The following is a 23,027-nucleotide window of genomic DNA, read 5'->3' on the forward strand; positions in this document are numbered from 1 at the left end:
CTTGTGATGCAGGAAGACTTGTACGTCCTGTTCTCTATCCAAATCATGGTTTCTTATTGGGTGGGTTTCAAAGGAAACTCAAAGTCGCAGTGAAGGTGACCACTGATTGTCCTTTTTAGAAGGTCACTTCAACCTCAGGCTGAAAGTGGGTTAGACAGCTGCAGAAGCAGAAACACACACACACACACACACACACACAAACACACACACACACACACACACACACACACACACACACACACACACACACACAAACACACACACAGCATTCCCTGCCCCATATCCTCCCTCCCTTACGCTTTTCTTTAAAGTGACACTAAGCACTTTGATGCTGCAGAGAAGGAGGACCCACCCATAGCAAGCCCCCTTCTCCCCCACTCTCTCTCTCCCCCACCCCACACTACTCCTCCTCTCCCCCACTCTCTCTGTCTCTCTCTCTCCAAAGTACTACTGCACAGATGCAGCCAGCCACGCCCAGCAACCAGCTCTCTCTCTCTTTCTCTGACCTGGAGTGTGCTATGGACATAATGCAGAGCCCACTGCAGTGCCCACATACGACCACACGTCCTCCCTTCCACTCTCTCTCTCTCTCTCTCTCTTTATTTCTCCCTTTGATCATCTCTGTAGCAATGGTACCGCAAGATCCTCTCCAAGCCAAACCCATCCCTTTCTCCTCCTCTCCCTATGACCTTCATCCCTGCCCTTAGTTACTGCAGAGTGCCACTAACCAACCAGATCTTCACCACACCCTCCTCTTCCCATCCTGTTCCCCTCCCGTCTGTCTCTTTCCCTCTCTCGCTCTCTCTTTTCTCCTCTTCTCTGGAGGGAAAACAGGAGGTGCAGGCAGGCCGGCAGCCTGGAGCTTCTCGCACGAACAGACAGTGCTGAAAGTCAAAAGGACAGGTTTTTTTTTGTTTTGTTTTGTTCACTTTGGCAACCTAAGCACAATTCCGGCAGATCTGGCAACGCACGAGTGACCTCGCTACGCAAATTGTGTTGGGGAATTGCAGTGACCCCGATTCCTCCACTGGAGTCCACTCCAATGCAGATGCCATGTTCAGATGCCACAGTTTGGGTGCAGAAGCCCCAAAAAAGAACTAGCCACACTAGATGAACAGCCACAGAAGCTTTAACCACTGAACGATTTTATATATTTATAGCAGAGCCCCAAATGATGGACAGAGATTTAGGCCATTTAATTTCCCCACCGCAGCGAACAGGGTGAACATTAACATACCTTCACACCCTTCCTGCTAACTACAAAGTCGATCTCAGTTGCTCTACAGAATTACTAATTATTAAATGTAGCCAATTATTGAGTAATCACACAGAATCATTTTCTGTGTTAAATCTTAATTGCTAATAGTTCTGCCCGAGCAACACAAGCGTATGTGCACAGGAGTACTTACTTTTATGTTCGATCAAACTTAATGACCTCTAATATGTGCTCATTGATTGTGCACAGGACATTGATTAGTGCTGCACATGATGTTTCTGCCAAGAGTAAAAGGGAAGGTGTTCCAGCTTCATGGTGGGTTCCTTGTGGCTATACAAACTACAGCAGATGTCTGCAGGATCCAGTAATGGAAATATAACATAACAGTTTACATTAGACTGAATTAAATGGATAGGAGGAGGTGGGTGGGTGGGGGGTAATGTAAGGACAGATGGAATAGAAAAAAATGTTAAGGAGAATGAGTTACATTTAGTTCAGAAAAAAATACTTAATTAGCCTTTGAAGATTGCTCAGACATTCCAATCTTGAAGAAGGAAAATGGGGCAAAACAATGAAGTGACAAGAGTCCATTAAAACAAATGTCAGCTTTTGAAAGCCTTTTAAACTGCTCTCTTTGACCTCAAACACCACTCTTCCCACCCTTAATTAGAGGCGCCTGTCCATACATGGACAAACACACAAACTTTTAAAGTGAAATATAAAGGGGTAAATAATTGTGGTAGTCTCGGAATGTATATGTATATATCTCCACCTACGTAAGTAAAAGGGAGTGTTATTCAAAGACTCCCAAGAAGGAAAAAACTGTGAGAAAACCGAGATACAAAAACATGAAAGCAGTTTTTATTGTTTCCCGACAGCACAAGTCACCATTTTTCACACCAGACTTCCACTTAATTGAACCCCCATCACAGTTTGAAAGTTAGTTTTCAAAATAAGAAGAAAAAAAAAAGAAAAAAAAAAATCACAATACAACTATGAAAAAAAGACAATAACACTTAAATCAAGATCTATAAAAAATATAAAACATAAACAGTACTATCTTTTAATAATCTCCATTGTGACAAGTACCATTTCAATAACAAAAACATAATTTAAACATTTCCATCCTTAAATTTACAGAAAAAAAACTGACGCTGATAAATGAATTTTAAGTATTAGTTCATTTTTTTAAATAGAGGAAAAGAGACATCATTTTGTCATGCAGAGGATGAAATATTAAATATTAATTCAAACAAAAATAATATATATTCATATATATATATATTTCTCTATGTATAGTATAACTCTCTCTTTTGAAATTTCAAGTCAAAACATTCCCCCCTCCCTCACACAGGAAGAAAACAAAAAAGCTCAATTAAAAAGGAGAATGAGAAAAGAAGGAGAAGTAACGAGAAATGCTTTTATAGCTGCCATTTGTTGCATGGCCTTTCCAGAGAGACGTGTAAAAGCAAATCGAAGCAACGCTGTTTTGGCACAAAAATGATGTCCGGGTTACGGCAGTAGCATTCACTTTTTCTGTGAAAAGACAAAATGAGGGGAAGGAGCGATGCCCAAAGCCGTTGTTTTCTTTTTTTCCCATCGTTTGTTTTTCTCTCGGTCTTCCTAGCTATAGTATTTTTTTTGTAAGATTTTCATATAAAAACATTCTGTGCATCGCTGTGACGGGATGGGGAGTGGAGGGTAAAGGGAGGGGTCGCTGTCCCAGAGCAGGGGGGGGGGGGGGGGGGGGCAGAGGAGAGGTGGATCCCAGAGGAGGTTTTACTGCAGCATGGCTTTGATGGCCTTGTTGGTCGACTCGTCATTCAGATGCTTTGTGGTGTACCTGTTGAGGACACAAGGTGGTCACATCCATCAGATCAGTTAATGAGCCTCGTAAAAAATATATTAAAAAAATCATTACCAAGCCAATTTGGCCTTTGGCTAAACCACACACTTGCACTTACATACACACTCTGAATAGTAAAGTTGTCATTAAGGATTCTTTACTCATTTACCTCATTTAACTGTTTTAAAAGTGCACGTTCAGTGCAGTGTATTAGGAACATGTTGACATTCCCAAAAACACCCACACTCACACACACACACACACACACACACACACACACACAAACATTTAAAGTCTTTTATGGCGAGGACCTTGGGGAACTGGAGCAGTTGGGAGGGTGGGGTGACATTCGCCTCTCCAAGTGGTTTGATTGGTTAAGAATGCTGTCACCTGACTGGCATAGTCAGATCTGCCAGGGGGGCAAGGAGAGGTCTAAGGATGGTGGGGTTTGGGGGGTGGTGGTGGGGAGGGAGCAGGGGATGGTAGGATCACTACAGGATCCCACATCATTTGTTGCCATAGCAATTGGGTAAACACTGCCATTTTTAGATTCTGATTCGACAGTGTGTGGCAGAAACCCAGTGTATGTGTGTGTGTGTGTGTGCGTGTGTGTGTGTATTTGTGTGTGTGTGTGTGTGTGTGTTTGTGAGAGTTTCATTTGATTGACACATGTCCTGGTTGGCTCTCACCACAGGAAGCGCCACAGGTTCCACTGGTGTGAGACACAGATGTGGGAGTTGCCATGGAGACGTGCAGGCAGCTGTGACTGCGAGCCTGCAGGTGAGGAGAGTGATGCCGGTGGACTGCCCAAGGGGTGTGTGTATGTGTGTGTGGAGGGGGTACCAACAGTGTCCTTCAAGAAAGCAAATTCAGGCTGACTCCAAGTCAGTCATTTAGAGAGGGGATGTGCCCACCAGAAGAAGTCTCTAGCCAATCACCAGTTCGTCCTGTTGAATCCAAATAAATGACAGCTAGCCCACCCTATAAGTCATACCACATGAGAGGGTTGATGAGCGCATCGGTGATGTAGCCCGGACTTAAACTGTCAGTTCCCTGACCAAGAGCCCTGGTGAGAGAGAGGGTGAGAACCTGGCAGACTCGCCCCCCCACTAGCCCTGTGTTAGAGGCCGGGGTGTGGATCTTATACTGAGCCGAGGTCCGTAATCCTTTCAATTTAACCAGGATTAGAAATAAATCCCAAAAGTTTTCGGTGCTGCCTTGGTATGCCTTCTTTTAAAATAGAGTGAGCATTGGTTGGTGAAGGATTTTATGGACTGTCACAGTGAATCATCTTGAGGTAAAGAAATGGCTGTTTTGGGTTTTACATAAAATGGTTCCATTTGGAGGTAAAGACTCATAACTACCTGAGAGCATTAAGAAGGCCTTCTACACTGTTTGGAGGCTGGTCCCGGAGAACCTTGATGCACCCTTTCATCTGTCAGAGGAGAGGAACACAACTCTAGTTAGTAAAACATCTCAGCACCAACACCTTTCATCTGTCAGAGGAGAGGAACACAACTCTAGTTAGTAGAACATCTCAGCACCAACACCTTTCATCTGTCAGAGGAGAGGAACACAACTCTAGTTAGTAGAACATCTCAGCACCAACACCTTTCATCTGTCAGAGGAGAGGAACACAACTCTAGTTAGTAGAACATCTCAGCACCAACACCTTTCATCTGTCAGAGGAGAGGAACACAACTCTAGTTAGTAGAACATCTCAGCACCAACACCTTTCATCTGTCAGAGGAGAGGAACACAACTCTAGTTAGTAGAACATCTCAGCACCAGCACAAGCGGTGACACTGCTACGCTAAGCTCCAGTCACCAATCACACTCTAAATGCTAAATGCCCTCATTAGATTGACAAAAACCATAAAGCACACAAACGAGCGTATCCAATCAAATACAAATCAAGAAACCACACATCATCTACACATGGGTGCCCTTGAGGCATTGCTTACATAGTGCTGACAGACTGCTCTGAGGTCAGTGTTTGTGTGCTCGAGCAAACATGCTTAAGAATGGGCGGGCATGCGAGGGCCACACTCACGTCAATCTTGGAGGACTTGGCGAAGGCCCCCACGGGATGGACGTAGTCGTAGAGGATGATGACGCCCACCATCACCCGCAGGCAGAAGGACACAGTCTCCTCGCTGGCAAAGCGGCTGCGGTACTCTCTGATGTAAACATTCACACACACACACACACACACACACACACAGAGGGAGCAGAGTGTCAGATGCACACACATATGGACACAGGGAGATGTGTCAATTATACACATACATGAGCATAGACCCAACACACACATACACACACACAAACACATACCACTCTAAACATGGTGTCAGACAGACAGACAGATGGGGGAGAGGCACAGGGATATTGTACAAATCTGTGCCAATCTGTGCCTGACACACACACACACACACACACACACACACACACACACACACTTAAAGGAAGTAGATATGAGAACAGATTTGTCTGATATGTCTGCTAACATCACCATCACGGAGCGATATTGATTACACACTTTGTCCTCTAAGTGGTTGTTGACTTACGGGGTCTCCAGCATGACTTTGCACACACTGGCCATAGTGCTGAGGACATCAGTCGTGTTCTCGATTGGCAGGTTCTTGTTCTGCAGTGGCACACACACACACACAACAAAGCTCAATCGACAGAACCCGCCCACCCCAAACCATTCTTACTCAAACCATTCTAACTTTATAATGAGATCCGAATTGGAAACAGGGGCATCGATAAACCACTGAATCATCCAATGCAAGGTTTGTTCTAGAGCGTATGAGCGTTTGTGGGTGGTTAGGAAGGACGTTGGTTGTGCTTACCTCCGAGACGAACTTAGTGGTGCCATCGCTTAAAGTCTTCAACATGGGCGTGGCGTCGGCGTAGAACAGAGATATCCGATTGGCCAGCTCGTTGTTGACTTCATTTTCGCCCTCGGCCTGCGTAGGGACACAGAAGAAGACTGGTTATTAGCAGGACTCTTAATGTCATTCAAGACCTGCTGCAAGTCTTCTGGTTTTATGTCAGTGTCGTATTTTCCACACTGAAATGTGCTGAATTATACCCGTTACATAACCGGTACACCACAGTCATTACATGGCTGACTGACTAACTTTAAAATTCATTGCCAGCTTCCGACTCAGCATATAGCATAAATAAATCATCCCAGTGTACTGTATAGATGCACTGAGGCAATCAACTCCGGACTGCCCGGGAGATCATCACCATATAACTGTAAGCTTTTATATTCTGTAGTATAATGCTGCACTGTATGATACTAGCAGTGGACTCCACTGAAAAGGCCTACGGGCCCATTATGCAGGTGCGAAAGGCTAACAGTCCTGGGTACAGCTCTGACTGTCTCTCTCCTATCATTCACCATTACTAAATCAACGGCGCCAACTGTTCCCAGAACAGCCGTTACAGTGTGATGTGTCTCCCCCAGCGGGGCCGAGGCGAGAGGGGAGGTGGGGTGGTGGGGGTTATCTGCCTGGAAATGGAGTCTAGGCTATATTTCCCCAGAGTCAAATGTGTATGAATCTAATGGACTGTTAGAAAGTCCAGCCATGAAATAATGATCTGGAGTGGGGGAGAGATGATGTTGCACGTCACTCCGCACATGGAAGGGTGGCTCTGATGAAAGCGCTGGTTCCACTCAAGTGGGCAGACATTTGAATGCTGGCATGAAGACGTGCAGCGTGGAGATGGAATATTCTGGCTGGTATCCATTTGCTTAATGGCATATCCGTATTTGGAGGGAAAAAAGGGGGTGAGAGAGAGAATGAGGGTGAAATGGAGAGAAAGAGAGAGACATAAAAAAGAGAGAGAGGGAGGAAGAGTGCATAAGAGAAGCTAGAGGGGCAGGATAGAAGGGGGAAGGATCTGCAGGCATTTACCCTAACAACAAAGAAGAGAGTGTGTGTGTGTGTGTGTGGGTGTGTGTGTGTGGGTGTGTGTGATGGCGGGAGGGAGGGAGTGTATGTTCATGGTGGGGAGGGAACTGCAGTCATATTGTTCTCCTCACTGAAATATTAAACATTTCCTCTTCTCGTCTGCATGGCCTTTCAAGGCAAAAAAAGAAAAACACCAGACAAAGAGAGACTATTGTCTCGGTGGGGCATCACTTGGCACAGAACATCTGAAAGGTTTTTAGCTAAACTGCTCCAAATGTGGGCTGACCTACATCTGAGGTCATGACATTTTTCTATCATTCCCAGTCCTCTTTTCCTCAAATAGGGGATAAAAAGCCTCCTGGAACCCCTTAGTGCCTCTGAGTCAATCCTAATCACCTTAAGCCAGAAGAAGTGTGAGCAGCTATTAAAATGTATACCAATGCAAAAAAAAAACGACTAAATGAAAATATCAAGAAATTGAGAACTGAAATTTGTTCCAGCTTAGGAAATGAGACACCTTGCTGAGAACTCACTTTGAGAGAAAAAGAAAAAACCCTAAAAAACAACAGAGGTAGAGTTTGTGAGAGGGGGAATACCAGCTCGGCTCACGCCGAGCCAGCTGCAGGTCTGAGCACTTCCCCTTGCGGGACGCCGTTTCACTGGCCCCAGGTCAGGTGTGGGGCCCTCAGAGACCCGCCAGGTCCCACGGGGAGGAGCGTCCCACAGCTGGTCTGGGGCCTGTGTCGTCGCGGCATTTTTGCGCTTGAGCGAGCCGGCTGAACTCGCTGGCACTCCCCACGGGGGGACAAGGCAGTCAGTTTAGCTCAAATGTCGCATCTCCGAACACTGAACGGCACTGAGGGGAGGAGAGGAGAGGAGACAAACAGGCGAGCGAGACGGAGGAGGGGGGGTTTTGGTGGGGGGCTTGGGGAGTGGAGAGATGGAGATAGATGGAGATAGATGGAGAAATGGGAGAACGGGAGGAAGCAGAGAGGAAGATGAAATGTAAAGGAGGACAGATTTAAGGAATGGAAAGGAAAATAAAGGCTGAGGAGAAGGTCAACAACAGGGCCGATGAAGACAGGATGAAGAAAGGGACAGATAGATCTAGCAAAGAGGAACAGAAAAAGAAAGAGCCCTTGTGCTTATAAAGGGGGGTGAACAGTATGTGTATATGTTTTTGAGTGTGTGTGTGTCTGTGTGTGTGTGTCTGTGTGTGTCTGTGTGTGTCTGTGTGTGTCTGTGTGTGTCTGTGTGTGTCTGTGTGTGTCTGTGTGTGTCTGTGTGTGTCTGTGTGTGTCTGTGTGTGTCTGTGTGTGTCTGTGTGTGTCTGTGTGTGTCTGTGTGTGTCTGTGTGTGCGTGTGTGTGTGTGTGTGTGTGTGTGTCTACTCACAGGGACATTGTTGATCCTCATACGGTTGAGGGTTCTCCTGTAGTAGCTGAAGTCGTTCTGGATGGCAGGATTTGTCATCTGTGGGATCAGGCCAACACACAAGAGATAAGAGAGACTTGCAATAAAGAGCAGTAGGCATTTCCGCAGGCTGCCATGGTGCAGGTCAGTATGCATTCAAGACTCAAGGCTGTTGTCCATTTTTCCACTACCAAGCAAACCATAGCGTACCATAGCAAAGGTGTAAGTGTGTGTGTGGCTGTGTGAATGTAATAAAATAGTATAGTATATTTGTATGAGCGTATGTGTGTGTGTGTGTGTGTGTGTGTGTGTGTGTGTGTGTGCGTGTGTGTGTGAATGTGCATACGTATGCATGTGTGTGTTTGTGTGTCTGCGCACATACATGCATGTCTGGGGTGTTCATTTTCCAGAGGAGACTATTGTGGCAGCAGGCCCTGCAGCAATACCTTCAGAGGCGAGGCAAACCCCCACCCCCACCCCCCCACACACACCCAAAAAAACGCCAGTCCGTGCAGCCCAGTCTCCATGACACAGCCCTGACACGCTGGAAAATAAACTTAGCCCCAGGCTTGGCGCACTGAAAAAGGGGGGACATTGAGAGGATTAGCTGCTGCTTTACTTAAGTGGATCTTCAGCTAGCTGGCTGGCAGCGGTGGTGGCAGCCAGTGGGAGTGGTGGGCAGAGGTAGCCGCCGCTGACAAGCTCCTCTCTCAATGGGCCTTGACCCTGTGGCATTCAGGGCGCCCTCTTAGCTGGATCATGCCACGGCGCATTGGCTGCTTCAGATGGCCACAGAGATGGATGCCAACGAGCAAAGGGGGGGGGGGGGGGGGTGAGACAGAGGGAAGGAGGGAATGAGGGGGGGGGGGGGGGGAGAGAGAGAGAGAGAGAGCAAGGGTAGAGAAAGAAAGAAGGAGACGATGGGAACAAAAATGAAGGAGGAGAGGAGAGAGCAACAGAGAAAAGAAAACACAGGACCAGAGAGATAGAAAAAGAGATAAAAGAGAGAGAGAGAGACAGAGAGAGAGAGAGAGAGAGAGAGAGAGAGAGAGAGAGAGATGCTCTCATTAGGTGGAGTTTGGAGAGATGGAGGAGAGCGTTTGGGTGCTTGAGGGCATCGTTTGACTGGGGGTCAGAGAGGGGCGCTAGATGAGGTCAGGGGGTCACGACCCCCTCCCTGGTGTGGGTATTACGGCTTCAGATCTGTGGCCGCAAGCCAAAGGAAGAACAAGAGCCGAATTTATTCCTCAAGGTCATGGGCTTTTGAGCACAGAACCGCTTTCCAACCCCTGCCTTCTGTACGCTGGGCACCACACACTTCACTAGGCATCTGAGCGTGTGAATGGATACTGCACGTGTGGAGGCATGAATGAATGGCCAACGCGAGAATTCATTTGTGACCATTAACAACAACATTTGCCCGTCATTCAGTTCATTTAAATTCACGTTAACCTCACAAATTGGTGACCTTGCGCTAGAAAAATAAACAGGGCTGGCAACCTTTTCAATGACGTTGACCCAAAAAATGATGGGGCTAATTTCATTCTCCTTTTTCAAACAGGCATTACACTCAGTAAAAAAAAACCTGGCTGAAACACAAGCGGTGAGCAGGACTTTTCATAACAAAACGAATCAAAAGTTGACACATAAATCACGCTAAATACAAAAGGCTAAAAGCAATGTGCTGAGTTGTAAACAGTCCATGACTGATCACGTGATATAAGGAAATGAAGTGTGAACAGCTTCATAAAGTTTACAGGACTTGTACAAACAGTACCCATACTGCTGCCATCATCAGCCCTGTGTTTCCCAACGTTGGGTTGGGAGGGATTTGAGCATCCCAGTGTTCTGCAGAGCCTCTTTTGTTTGGTTTGGGCTTCACGTGATTAATGACTACGGTGTGTGGAGGACCGTCTCTGATTGAGTGTTAATGGTGCGTGCCTCTTGATCTCCTCTCTCTCCTTTTGAGGTGTCTGTTAACACTGGGGGTGTAGGCGTTTAAAGTTCGGGCATTCCGTTCCCTCTATAAATCATTCACTACCTTCATTTCCGCCCGTCGCGCTCGCTGGGTCCCCTCCCATCCCCTCCTAACCCATCCCCTGCCCAACACTCTTTTTCAGGTCCTCCTGTGAGCTGACCTACATTAGGGAGTAACATACTCCATTTCTGTCACCGACACACACACGCACACGCACACGCACACGCACACGCACACGCACACGCAGACACAGACACAGACACAGACACAGACACAGACACAGACACAGACACAGACACACACACAGACACAGACAGACATACTAGTAGATACATACTGTACTGTACATCACTGTTTCACTGCACACAAACGCTGTTTGTACGAAAGCAAAACACTGACCTTTTCTGGCTAATTGACAACAAAAGACGATTCTTTAACTGGCTGAAAAATTTGATTCTTTTGTTTGTTTGTCCTGAGAACGGAAGGGCAGGGCCAATAACAGGGCACTTCTAATGTCTTTACAAATGCTTGATCAAATTCAGATGGTTTCCAATGAGCAAACCGTCCTGGGAAACCCCGTCCTTAGTCGAGGGGGCATGCGGGTCCCCCCGGGCACACACTTTTAAAGAAATCAGACACTTGGGGACATGATAATGGCCATCAGAACACAAAGTCACTTAGCTGACCAGTAGGCCCCAGCCATAACCCTATGGTCTTATCCGTCAACCTTCTGCTCCTACAACTGGCAAATACGTCAAAGTAATTGGCTTGGCGCTACATTAGCCCTATTGTTGAGGATGGTAGATGCCAGCGTGGCTAGCATTAGTGCACAGCATGGCACTGCCATGGCACAACGGACTGGTGCTGAGCCTCTTGTCCGTTTACCAGACAGTGTTGTGGCTAGTGCCAGTCCAGACGGCCCCATTTATTTGCCAGCCAGCGGCTCACGGGCGCTAGCGCGGGCTAACTAGGTCAGGCGCAGTGACTGAGGGCTGGCGGAATGGGGGCTGGCACGCCACCTTGCACCCCCTACCTACCCACTTTTATCGAGCTTGAGTCGAGGCAGGGGGCTTTAATTGGGGCGTCCCACCCTAGAGCCTCGGGGAATCTGTGTGTGTGAGTATGCAAGTAAATGACTGAATGTGTGTGTGCGTGGGGGGAGGGGTGGTAGAGGCAACAATTTCTCCCCCTATGTATAGCAAGACAACGGTAAGGCATGATGATCGTCTCAGACAGACGTGTAAGTGTTCCTGCCGGCGAACCCACGGCCGAGGTGACAGACACTTACAGAGAGGCGGGATCAGAGGAGCACAGCTCACGGCGGAGTGAAAAAAAATGCACATCCCTCTCAATGAACTCGACTGAACCCAGATACGGGAGATACGGGAGACACGAGAGAGAGAGAGAGAGAGAGAGAGAGAGAGACGCCTCAGCACCGCAACAGAGCCAGAGGGAACTACCGTGCCCCAGGTGAAACATTTCTTCTGTTGTGGAGGATCAGAAAAAGATACTCCACATTGTTCTTTAGTGCTCCCTTATGTGGGTGTGGAGATATCGCAAACTTGGGGCTTACACTCCGAGACAAAATGAAACGCTAATTAACTTCTCGTTAGCCGGCATGGTAATCCTATTAGTGCGTAATTAGCGAGCAGGAGGAACTTGTTAACCTATTACACCCGCCGCTTATCGCACCTGAGGGAAAGGTTGGTGTGTGGAGAACAAAGCTCTCACATACAACCCCCCACAAAGACACACACACACAAAGACACACACACACACACACACACACACACACACACACACACACACACACACACACATAGGAAATTGAGCAGCCTGCAAGGTAAATGACACGCACTTCAGTCATCACCACAAGATGGGGGATTAAGAATGAGATAAAAAACTGCTCTTTGTGAACTGGTTGTTATTCAGGTGGTACTCCAGAACCTTCTATGAATCAACTAAACCAGCCAGTCAGCCGAGTCTAAAACAATCATGTCCTCGGAGGGCTGGTCAGGCTCTGGAAAATTCCCCTTCACTCAATCTGAAACTCTGTGACATTTAGCCTGTCTCATTTAAAATGGTGCTTCTACTCATAGCAGCTCAGAGTGTGAAACAGACCAACTCTGTTCTCCACTGTATGCTGTGTGCCACTGTATTTCACCAGGCTTTATCACAGAGCCTCATAGAAATGAACACCAAAGGAAAGGGGGTTCAAGCCTTGTTGTAAGACATGTTCGGGCTTAGCCCAAGGCAAAATCTCAGTAATCTACAGATAACGTTTGCCATCACTGGCTTTGAGTGCACACACACACACACACACACACACACACACACACACACACACACACACACACACGAGTTCTTGCTAAGCTGGTAGAGGATGCAGGTGATGGTGGCGGGGAGTGAGCGGACACCTGCCTTGAGCTCGTCGAAGCGCAGCGTGAAGTGCAGGATCTCGGCGAACTGCTTGGCCAGCGCCTGCTCGCGCTCCAGGTGCTGCGTGGGGTCCACGTACGTCTCGCTAGTCAGGGCCCTCAGCAGGCTGTGCAGCGCCGCCTCTGTGTGGGGGAGAGAGAGAGAGGGAGCGGGAGGGAGGGAGGGAGGGATGGGGGAAGGAAATGAATACAATAAAAAGATAAAATAAGGTTAGAGCATTTGATTCGATGGAGTGATTAGGTTAAGTGTGGAGAATGTTGGTGTACTGTCTGGGAATTAAAACCGACAAAAACGACTCCCAAGTGTGTGTTTTTTTGTGCGTGTATACATATGTGGGTGAAGGCCCAGCATTGCATTACATGAGGGAAGCGATGGCATCCTAAAATACTAATTACCACCACAGATTTGAACCACTTCGTCTTGTTTAGGACTAAATTAAACACAAAGCATTCCGAGATCTGCGGTGGTACAATTCCCTACAGGAGCGCATCTCATCCAATTCAATTAGGAGATTGTTATTTAGTCGTCTATCCCTGTTGTACAACACTCCTACAGAGCCCAACACCCAAACACAGAGACCACAACAGAAAGTAATCATGTGCCTCTGTAGACGTCAGACGTGTAATCCTCTTGGGTGTTTGAACAAGGCCCTTTGCTCACATCACATAATCTAATACAGACATTAATATCTAATGATCTAAATGCATGTTCCCTCAGACGCACACACACACACACACACACACACACACACACACACACACGCGCATACATTCATACACACACACTTACATAACAAACTCAGCTTAAGACCCAAGACGACCTTGATGCAGTAGGCTAAGCAGGGGCTTAGAACCCCTGGAGGTGTATGTGTTTGTATATGTGTGTATGTGTGTGTGTGTGTGTGTGTGTGTGTGTGTGTGTGTTAATGCATGTGTGTATACATGTGTGGAGATGCATGGAGTAGGAGCAATGCAGCGCATTAAGCTCAAGCCCTAACGAGCACCCCGTGCTCTTGCATAACAAACGGCGCAGGTCCACACTGGGTCACACCAAATGAGATTACACAAGGGGGGCCGGAGCAGAGGACACAGATATTATTATCTAGATTGATTTGGAAGCAAAAGGGGACGAACAGTGGGGACCAGGTCAGCGTGCGCGGGACCTGAACCTCAAAACACGCCAAGGGCCACAGAGAGGCTCATCATGGCAGGTTAAAGAATCTGAGCCACTGGAGGAGAGTCGATAACCAGGTCGATGAATCCAAAATCTAGGGCTTTACAATCTATGAAAGAGGAAACACATGAGGACAACGAGTTTGCCCCAGTCCACAATTCGAAAAATGAATCTTTCACCTCACACAAACCCGCACGGTCAAGAAAGGGAAAATGAATAATTGAACCATGATGGAAAAAATAGAAATGAAAAATGTAGCCAGGCTTTTGAATCTGCTTTGGGTATTTCAGCTGTGAGTCACAGATTTCCAATCATCCATTCTTAGAGTGCGGAGGAGTCAGGTCATGTCTTCTTCTTCCAGTGGAGTTCACCCGTTGAGTGGTGGAAGCGGCGATCACTCGGCTCGTCATCTTCCCTGCCGAGGCCCATTTGCGAGCACATCAAACGCTGTCAGGGCTGGAGTACTCCGACCCCTGACAGACGGCGGCCGACACGTCAGCGCCCCGCTCACCTTCACTCCACGCGATGACGGCTCGGCTTCCTTTGGAGACGCACGGAGAAGCGCCTACTCCCTGGAAACTGGCTTTAACTTCCCAAGCATGTCATACAGAGAGGAAACTTTAAGATGGTTTGTATGTTTGTCAGTTGGATTTCGCAATGACTACCAGCCCGATTTTCATGAAATGGTTTTATTTTGTTGGTTTGATCCTGGTTTTTATTTTGTTTGAGGTGTTTTATTTTATTTCCCTGTCTGCTTGGGGTGTAGAGGTGTAGCATGGGGCCAAGGAAGAACCCATTCATTTTTGGAGTGGTTCCGAATCTCCGGGCAGATACACAAATCATTTTTAACCTTTGTTGTTGAGATAAGGCATTTGGCCTTGGCGGAGGTCTGCACTTTCTGAGCACCCTTCCAGTCTGGTTTTATAAAAACATTAAAAAAAATTGTGTAAGACTCAAGACATTGACATAATGCGCTAATTTATGAAACCGAACATCATTAGGATCATGTAGAAATGCCTTGTACAGCATTTAGCGCAAAAGATAAAAAAACTCATCCCCTTACACATTATTTGCTCCTAGGTGTCTGCTGCTTGCCATGTGGACATACAGATTCCCAGACAGCAGAGCCTTTGGTGGGGTGGTAGACTGCTGAGGTTCAGGCCCTGCTTAGCATAAAGAAGGGGCAGGGACTCTTGGCTGGGGACAGAGAAGTGAGCGCCTGGCCACGGTAAATTGAGCGGATCGGCAATTATTTGTAATGGCAGCCAATGTCTGCTGGAGCCGTGTTTTGTTTAGTTTTTTTTCCTCCTGCGCTATGATCAAAAAAAGCCAGGGAAGTGCACTTTCCTCCCCGACCCAGTCAAAACAGAAGCTGAGGCGGGCCACTTTCAGAAGAGACCTGGGAGAAGACGGCAGGCTTTTGGCTCTCCCGTGGAGTCTGAGGGAGGTACGGGGGGAGAGAGGGGGGAGGAAGGAGCCGTCAGAAGCCATCAGATCAGGGGTGGGCAGGAGGGTGGAAGAAAAGCACATGTGGGGGGGGCAGAGAGAGGGACAGACAGGGAGCGAGAGAGGGAAGGGTAGCGAAAGAGAGAGAAAGACAGACAGAGAGAGAGATAGAGAATGTGTGATGTATCCCTGCAGGGTGGCATCGACGCCCTTCCACTACCCTGGCTTCCGCGCCCATGTTTTTCCATCCTCGAGAGGAGAGTGCCCTCGCATGATCCTCTGTTTACCATCCCCTTGTCCCTTTGTGGAGGTCTACCACACTGCAGCATCTCCAGTGGCTTTCCTCCAGCTGTGGGGAGAGGGAGTTTCCAAGAGGTGTCTCTGCGTGCACCGCAGAGGCTGCAAATGTGTTCTGACTGCAGAGATGGGAGCAATCCGTTGGCACGCAAATGATCGTTCTCATCCCATTTATTCCCAGAAGCAGCCAACTCCAGCTCTGACTAGAAGCGTGCGTTAGCATAGGGAGCAAACAATGACCTACAGTGCGTAGCGAGTGTGGCAGACTACCGTCATGGTAGTCAGGAGAGCGTAGAGTCGAACTTCAAAAGCGGTCATCTGTTGATTGCAAAACATTCTGAGGCAGCCCGGCCCAGACACATGTGTAACTGTCCCATCCTCTTAGAGCACCTGAGACACCCCTTGACTGCCTGGGACCCCCCCCCCCCACCACCACCACCGCCAACCACCTTGATTTCTCCGATCTGTTCTCAATTACGGAGCCTCAACTTTCCCAGAGATTTCTCTGCACAGACCATGACATTGAGAATGACTCCACTGCCAGTAAATGTCAGCTTCACTCGCAGCGGCTGTTATGACACACAGGGACCAATTATGCTCAGGAACATTGCTAAAGCCATACCCCCGGTGTGGCCTCACTACTCGCAGCCCTGTAAGAAGCCTGGGCGCCTGAAACGAATCCCGGCATCCCTAAGATCGTGATGTTATCAGTAATAATTCAACAGAAGAGAGACGGAATGGAATATCATTTTCAAACGAAAATCAAACGCATCTAATAATGCTTTAACATCAATCATAGCAGCCAGTCAAGCGTGAGGGAAGACCCCACCTCCCCCTTGCCCACCCCCCTACAAACACACACACACACACACACACACACACACACAAACACAGAGACACACACACGTATCTCCCCCCTCTCAGGGCCGTGGCAGAAGTGTGTGAATCAGACTGGAAAACGCGGGAGAAGGAGGTGACCTACTTGGTTACGTAACAGCGCCGCGGCGCACTGGCTGGGGCCTGTGTTCATCGACTGCAGCTTTGAGGCCATTACTGGGATTAAGGGCCCGTGCTCGGCAAGGCCCCGAGGGCCACGCAGAGGGCACAGGAGGCATTGGGAGGGGGCAAGGGTGGGTCGTGGCTCAGGACGCCCCAGGTTGCTTTAGGGGTGGAGGGGGTGCTTAAGTCGTCATCCGAAGCCCAACAAGCCCTCAAGAGGTCGTGACCTGAGACAGCAGTGTGGGGGGGCAGGGGCGAGCATCCGAGCATGAGCAGACGTGACGCGTGTGGGGGTGTGTTTGTTTGGGGGGGGGGCTTGGGGTTGTGTGTGCGTTTGAAGAGGGATGGGGGGATGGGGGAGTGTGTTCAACCATGTATGTGCATTTGTGCATGTGTAGTTGAGTGTTGATGCCTGCCTGTGTGTGGACGAGCCTGGAACTTTCTTCATGTCAGTGTGCAAGAATGAGTGAGCAGGCACGAATGTGAGTGTGAGTGTGTCTGTATGTGTGTGTGTGTGTGTGTGTGCGGTGGACAAGTTCAAGTCAGGTCACAATTCACTGAAGATGCTAAAGCGAAAGAAAGTGATAGCGAAAGAACTTGCCATGAGTATGAGTATGAGAGTGTGTGTGTGTGTGTGTGTGTGTGTGTGTGTGTGTGTGTGTGTGTGTGTGTGTGTGTGGAGAAGTTCAAGTCAGGTCACAATTCACTGAATATGATAAAGCGAAAGAAAGTGATAGCGAAAGAACTTGCCATGAGTATGAGTGTGTGTGTGTGGTGGACAAGAGACAAGTCAGAGGTCACAATTCACTGAAGATAAACTTGGCTATGTTGAGAAAGCGAAAGAAACAGAGAGCGAAATTGTCTGTGTCTGTGTCTGTGTCTGTGTCTGTGTCTGTGTCTGTGTCTGTGTCTGTGTCTGTGTCTGTGTCTGTGTCTGTGTCTGTGTCTGTGTCTGTGTCTGTGTCTGTGTCTGTGTCTGTGTCTGTGTCTGTGTCTGTGTCTGTGTCTGTGTCTGTGTCTGTGTCTGTGTCTGTGTCTGTGTCTGTGTCTGTGCCTGTGCCTGTGCCTGTGCCTGTGCCTGTGCCTGTGCCTGTGCCTGTGCCTGTGCCTGTGCCTGTGCCTGTGCCTGTGCCTGTGCCTGTGCGGTGGACAAGTTCTCAAGTCGTCATGTCACAATACACTGAAGATGATAAAGTGAAAGAAAGAGAGGGCGAAAGAACTTGCCGTGTGTGTGTGTGTGTGGTGGTCAGAGGTCACAATTCACCTCAGCTATGTTAATCTCTGCCTGGCTCCATGCAAGTACGTGTGATTATAGGTCACCAAGGCTGTGGTTCACTCACTCACTCACTCACTCACTCATTAGGCAGCGGTGGCGGCAGTGGGCTCACCTAATCTCTGGGAGAACTGGTAGAACTTCTTCAGCTTGCCCACCAGCGGCACCACGGCGGCCCAGGCCTTCTCCTGCAGCGCCTCGTCGTTGGGGTTCTGGATGGCCTGGTGGAGGGAAGGAGAGCAGCACCACACACACACACACACACACACACACACACACACACACACACACACACAATGAGCCTCTGGGCCTCCCTGCCGAGGAAGACATTAGGCATGACATGATTTGTGTAATCCCGTCGCAGTCGGCTCAAAATGGAGAGCATTGGAAGGCTTCCTTTTTTCTTTTTTTTCTTAGAAAAACGTGTTTAAATTTCCAAGAGCTCCGTGTCCTGATGAGCAATTAACTAATTAGCAATTTGTACGGTACAGTGTGTTTCCCCCCTCCTGTTTCTTTTTCGTTGAATTTGGAAGATATTACGAAAATAAATATATAAATGGGCAGGAGAACATCTCGCTCTTGTTGGCCTTGCCAAAATTCTTCCCCAAAAAATGCCATGGCAACTGAGCTGCACAGTGGTATAGCAACAGTAGCCATGGCAACCAGAGCATGGCAAAATCTGAGGTGTGATGGAATGAATAAACTGACAGTCTCCAAGTGTGTGTGTGTGCATGAGTGTACTGGAAGATGTGTATATTCATTAATGTGTGTGTGTGTGTGTGTGTGTGTGTGTGATACGCACCTCTCGAATCTCCATGCCTGCACCCTTATAGGCCTGCAGCTCGTCCAGGATGGTGCATGCATCCTTCAGCACCACGTCTACCTGATCCCATACTTCACGCTCTGCGTCTGTGGGCTGGGCATCTGCACACACACACACACACACACACACACACACACAATGATTAATTTACATGATTAATGTCTTCTTAATTCTGCTGCAATATCTACCTGACTGAATATATTCAAGACTATATATATTATGACTTGAAAATTACACCAAGAACCTACCGCTTATTACAAAAGAAACTATACAATTTTAATCTCACACCCTATGTAACCTTTACATGAACTCTTCTCATAAATGTCTGCTGTAATACAGACATACAGGGCGGCTCTATGTGCACAGATCAGCTGTAATGAGCTCAACCCCCCCAGCCCCATTCCTATACACGTACGGATGTGCGCACGCGCACGCACACACACACACACACACACACACACACACACACACACACACACACACACACACACACACACACACACACACACACACACACACACACACACACACACACACACACACACACACACACACACACACACACACACACACACACACACACACACACACAGGGGCAGGCAGGCAGGCAGGCCAGCGTTCTGACCTCTGCCTCTGCTTGCTCCTCAAGGCCATTATATCATCCAGATGGAATGTACAGTATTCCCTAGTCCGATTACACATGCACTGAAAAACCTCCTTTATGTGTGGTGTGTGTGTGTGTGTGTGTGTGTGTGGACCAGCTGGTGATGTGGAGAACAGATAGGATGGAAGGAGGGCTGGGTTCTTAGAATTTGCCAGAACTGCTGCTGCTGCTGCTCTCACGTGTGGAAGAGCTTGTAGCGAATTGCAGAGCAGGAGGGGGAACGTTTTTATATGGAAACTTCTAGAGCCACATCTGAAGAGAGTAAGAGAGGGGAAACGATGTTAAACAAGAGATGCATTCCTGCTCCTCCTCATAAGTGGCGCTGCCAGACAGACCAGCGGTCGTGGGTGACTCAACTGGTGCGGGCGGGGGTAGAGGACACACGCCCCAAGCAAAGGGGGGGGGGGTTGTGGCATATGCGCGTCGACAACACGACGTCCACGCGCCGCTACTGGAAAACCGGCGGGTCAGTAAGACACTGGGCCGCCCTGCTACAGAGCCCGTCTCCCTCCGGCACGGCGTGACGTAACCGTGGCCCAGACAGGCTGACGGAGCGCGCTATGGGTGGGTCCTGCCGTCATGACGGCCCCTCCGATGGCGGCCTTTTGTTGGCCCACTGTACCCATCTCTGCTCCTGTCTGCCCCCTGCCTGTGCTGAGGAGGAACTGTGCCTCTGCTGTGATGTATAGATTTAATTTAGGCCTGGAGGCTCTGGAATGCTGGGTGGGTCTGCGGTGCACAGAGGGTGGAAAATGGTCGTAGTCGGCACTCAGTGGGATCATTCTTATTTCACACACCCTCTGGCACCGTCAGACAGGAGAGCGAGAGAGAGAGAGAGAGAGAGAGAGGCTTACTTATGGATGTAGGTCTGTATGGCAGATCTTAGGTAGGGTTAGTCTGGTGTGAACGTATGTGTGTGTGTGTGTGTGTGTGTGTGTGTGTGTGCGCCTGTGTGTGGTCGCCTGTGTGTGTGTGTGATAGAGAGAGAGAAATGCATAAAAGTAGGTGAGATCCACAGAGAGAGAGAGAGAGAGAGAGAGAGAGAGAGAGAGAGAGAGAGAGAGAGAGAGAGAGAGAGAGAGAGAGAGAGAGACAGAGAACAGGGATCTCATTTTCTCAGCAGCAGTGGATAAATGATGCCACCCGGGTCTCTGCCATGCGAGAGATGGCTGTTTGAGCGAGTCAGGAGGCCGGATGCGTGTGTGTGTGTGTGTGTGCATGTGTGTGTGTGTGTGTGTGTGTGCGTGTGTGTGTGTGCGTGTGTGTGTGTGTGTGTGTGTGTGGGTGCGTCTGTGGCTCCAATGCAGTGGACATGAGTGAACAGCACTTTTCCACCGAGACTCGTTACGGTAACGCCAGTTCCATAAGCAGTCTGAAGGCAGCCAAGATGGAGAATACTCGTAAGCCCTCTATATGTGTGTGTCTGTGTGTGTGTGTGTGGGGGGGGGGGGATTCCGATGGAGGACACTGCTGATGAGAAGCAGTGTGGTTGCTTGGAGAGACATGAGGGGGGGGGGGGACGACTTACTTTCAAAATCGAGGAAAAAATTTGGCTCCTGCTCAAGGTCTGTGCATGTCAAAACTTTCAGGAGGTTCCCCATGTCAAGGTACCTGCCAGAGAGAGAGCAAGAGAGAGAGAGAGAGAGAGAGAGAGAGAGAGAGAGAGAGAGAGAGAGAGAGAGAGAGAGAGAGAGAGAGAGGGAGAGAAAGGAAGAAGGGAAAAGAAAGCAAATGATTACTTAAAATAGAACACAACTTTAAATACCATGAGTTTTCTCAGCTGAAAGGGATAAAAACAAAGGAAACCTCAGGGTGTGTGTGTGTATGTGTTTGTATGTGTGTGAGCGAGTGAGTGAGTGTGTGTGTGTGTGAGCGAGTTAGTGTGGTGTGTGTGTGTGTGTGTGTGTGGGCAGGGAGCAGGGATGGGTATCCAATGGAATCTGGTGTTCCTCTCTGTACTCCCAGATCCACATTCCTGTCACCTCTGTTGCCTCAACACAACCAGCCGACCCCCCCCACCCACCCCCACACACACACACACACACACACACACACACACACACACACACACACACACACACACACACACACACACACACACACACACACACACACACACACACACACACACACACACACACACACACACACACACACACACACACACACACACACACACACACACACACACACACACACACACACACACACACACCCTAAAAGCCTTTCTCCCTTCCAATACCCAGATGTGCCCACATTAGACCCATGTGCACCCCCCCACACCCCCCCAGGCCTCCAGACGCTGTGTGGTTTTCCTGTACAGGGGCCTGGCATACCAGATGTCCCCAAAATCCCCTCCTCTCAACACACACACACACACACACACTCGCATTGCCACACACACAGGGCGGCCCACTTACGGGAAACCCTCCGCCTTGGAGCTCGGCTCTAACTGAGTGGAACCTAGCACCACACACAGAGCTACACACTCGAACACACACACACACACACAAATATATATACATACAAAAATATATACACAACCTAGACGCACAGGCACACGCACACACGCACACACACACACACACACACACACACACACACACACAGATGCACACACACACAGACGCACACACACAGATGCACACACACACACACACACACACACACAGGCACACACAGCCTCAATTCAATTCGCAGCTGATGGTTCACAGAGCCACTGCCAACAGCCAAGGCTGGGAGGAAAGACTTGGAGAGCCGTTATATGCGAAGCCAAAAGTCCAAGTCTTACCAACAAATGTGGATGAAATTAGTTGGGTGTCCCTTCTACCCTGGGGGTGCATTACCCTCCCCAGCCAAATAACATCACACCACCCTTGGCCATTTACCCCTACTGGGTGGAACACTAAGTGGGTCAAAAAAGGCACTTCTCCCCCACCCCAAAAAATAGCCTATCCACACAGCCTCCAGGGTGACCCTTAGAGGGAGCTTGTGACGCAGTGCTGACTGTAAATCACCCAGACCCAGTGGTGTGGTTTTTCCAGACTGGCCCACAAAACAGGACGGACAGCAACATCCTTATTTCACATGGTGACAAGCCAGACAGACACACACACACACACACACACACACACAGACAGACAGACAGACAGACAGACAGACAGACACAGACAGACAGACAGACAGACAGACAGACAGACAGATAGACAGACACAGCGATGTGTTGATGCCGTAAAGGTAAAGGAGGCCTTTGAGCCACCTGTCACCAGCAGAGGAGGCACGGCAGTGAAAGAGGCCTGGGAAGGTTGAGGCGGCCGTTCCCAAGACCGTGTTTTGGTGGGAGCTGGAGGGTTACATTTCTTACTTTTATTAAGTCACTTCACAAAAATCAGATCAGACAAATTCTGTCTGGACGTTATCTGGAGGATGTTTTGTACATGCATCAAAAATGTCAGCTAAATCCATTCCGATTTGAGGTACTGGCGTGGATTGAGACCAGCAGAAACAATGCCGTTTTCAGCCGTGGGAACCAAAT

General features: G+C 48.7%; 1 protein-coding gene across 3 annotated transcripts in view; it reads right to left on the reverse strand.

Annotated features, from left to right (window-relative positions):
• Positions 1 to 2,055: 2,055 nt before the first annotated feature.
• The window catches only part of fam49bb (family with sequence similarity 49 member Bb), a 50,632-nt gene continuing 29,660 nt past the window's right edge, over positions 2,056 to 23,027 (reverse strand). For 2 of the 3 annotated variants that reach the window (XM_080855254.1, XM_080855253.1), the window contains exons 3-12: positions 21,021 to 21,103; positions 18,808 to 18,929; positions 18,121 to 18,226; positions 12,800 to 12,939; positions 8,383 to 8,460; positions 5,918 to 6,034; positions 5,630 to 5,709; positions 5,116 to 5,242; positions 4,427 to 4,497; positions 2,056 to 3,059 (exon numbers count right to left, since the gene is read on the reverse strand). In XM_080855254.1, the coding sequence (XP_080711380.1) occupies positions 2,996 to 3,059; positions 4,427 to 4,497; positions 5,116 to 5,242; positions 5,630 to 5,709; positions 5,918 to 6,034; positions 8,383 to 8,460; positions 12,800 to 12,939; positions 18,121 to 18,226; positions 18,808 to 18,929; positions 21,021 to 21,093 (978 nt within the window). In that variant the 5' untranslated portion in view covers positions 21,094 to 21,103 and the 3' untranslated portion in view covers positions 2,056 to 2,995. The remainder of the gene's footprint in view (positions 3,060 to 4,426; positions 4,498 to 5,115; positions 5,243 to 5,629; positions 5,710 to 5,917; positions 6,035 to 8,382; positions 8,461 to 12,799; positions 12,940 to 18,120; positions 18,227 to 18,807; positions 18,930 to 21,020; positions 21,104 to 23,027) is intronic. The other variant, XM_080855255.1, reaches the window with a different exon arrangement.

This window comes from Sprattus sprattus (assembly GCF_963457725.1).
Source record: "Sprattus sprattus genome assembly, chromosome: 17".
NCBI lineage: Eukaryota > Metazoa > Chordata > Actinopteri > Clupeiformes > Clupeidae > Sprattus > Sprattus sprattus.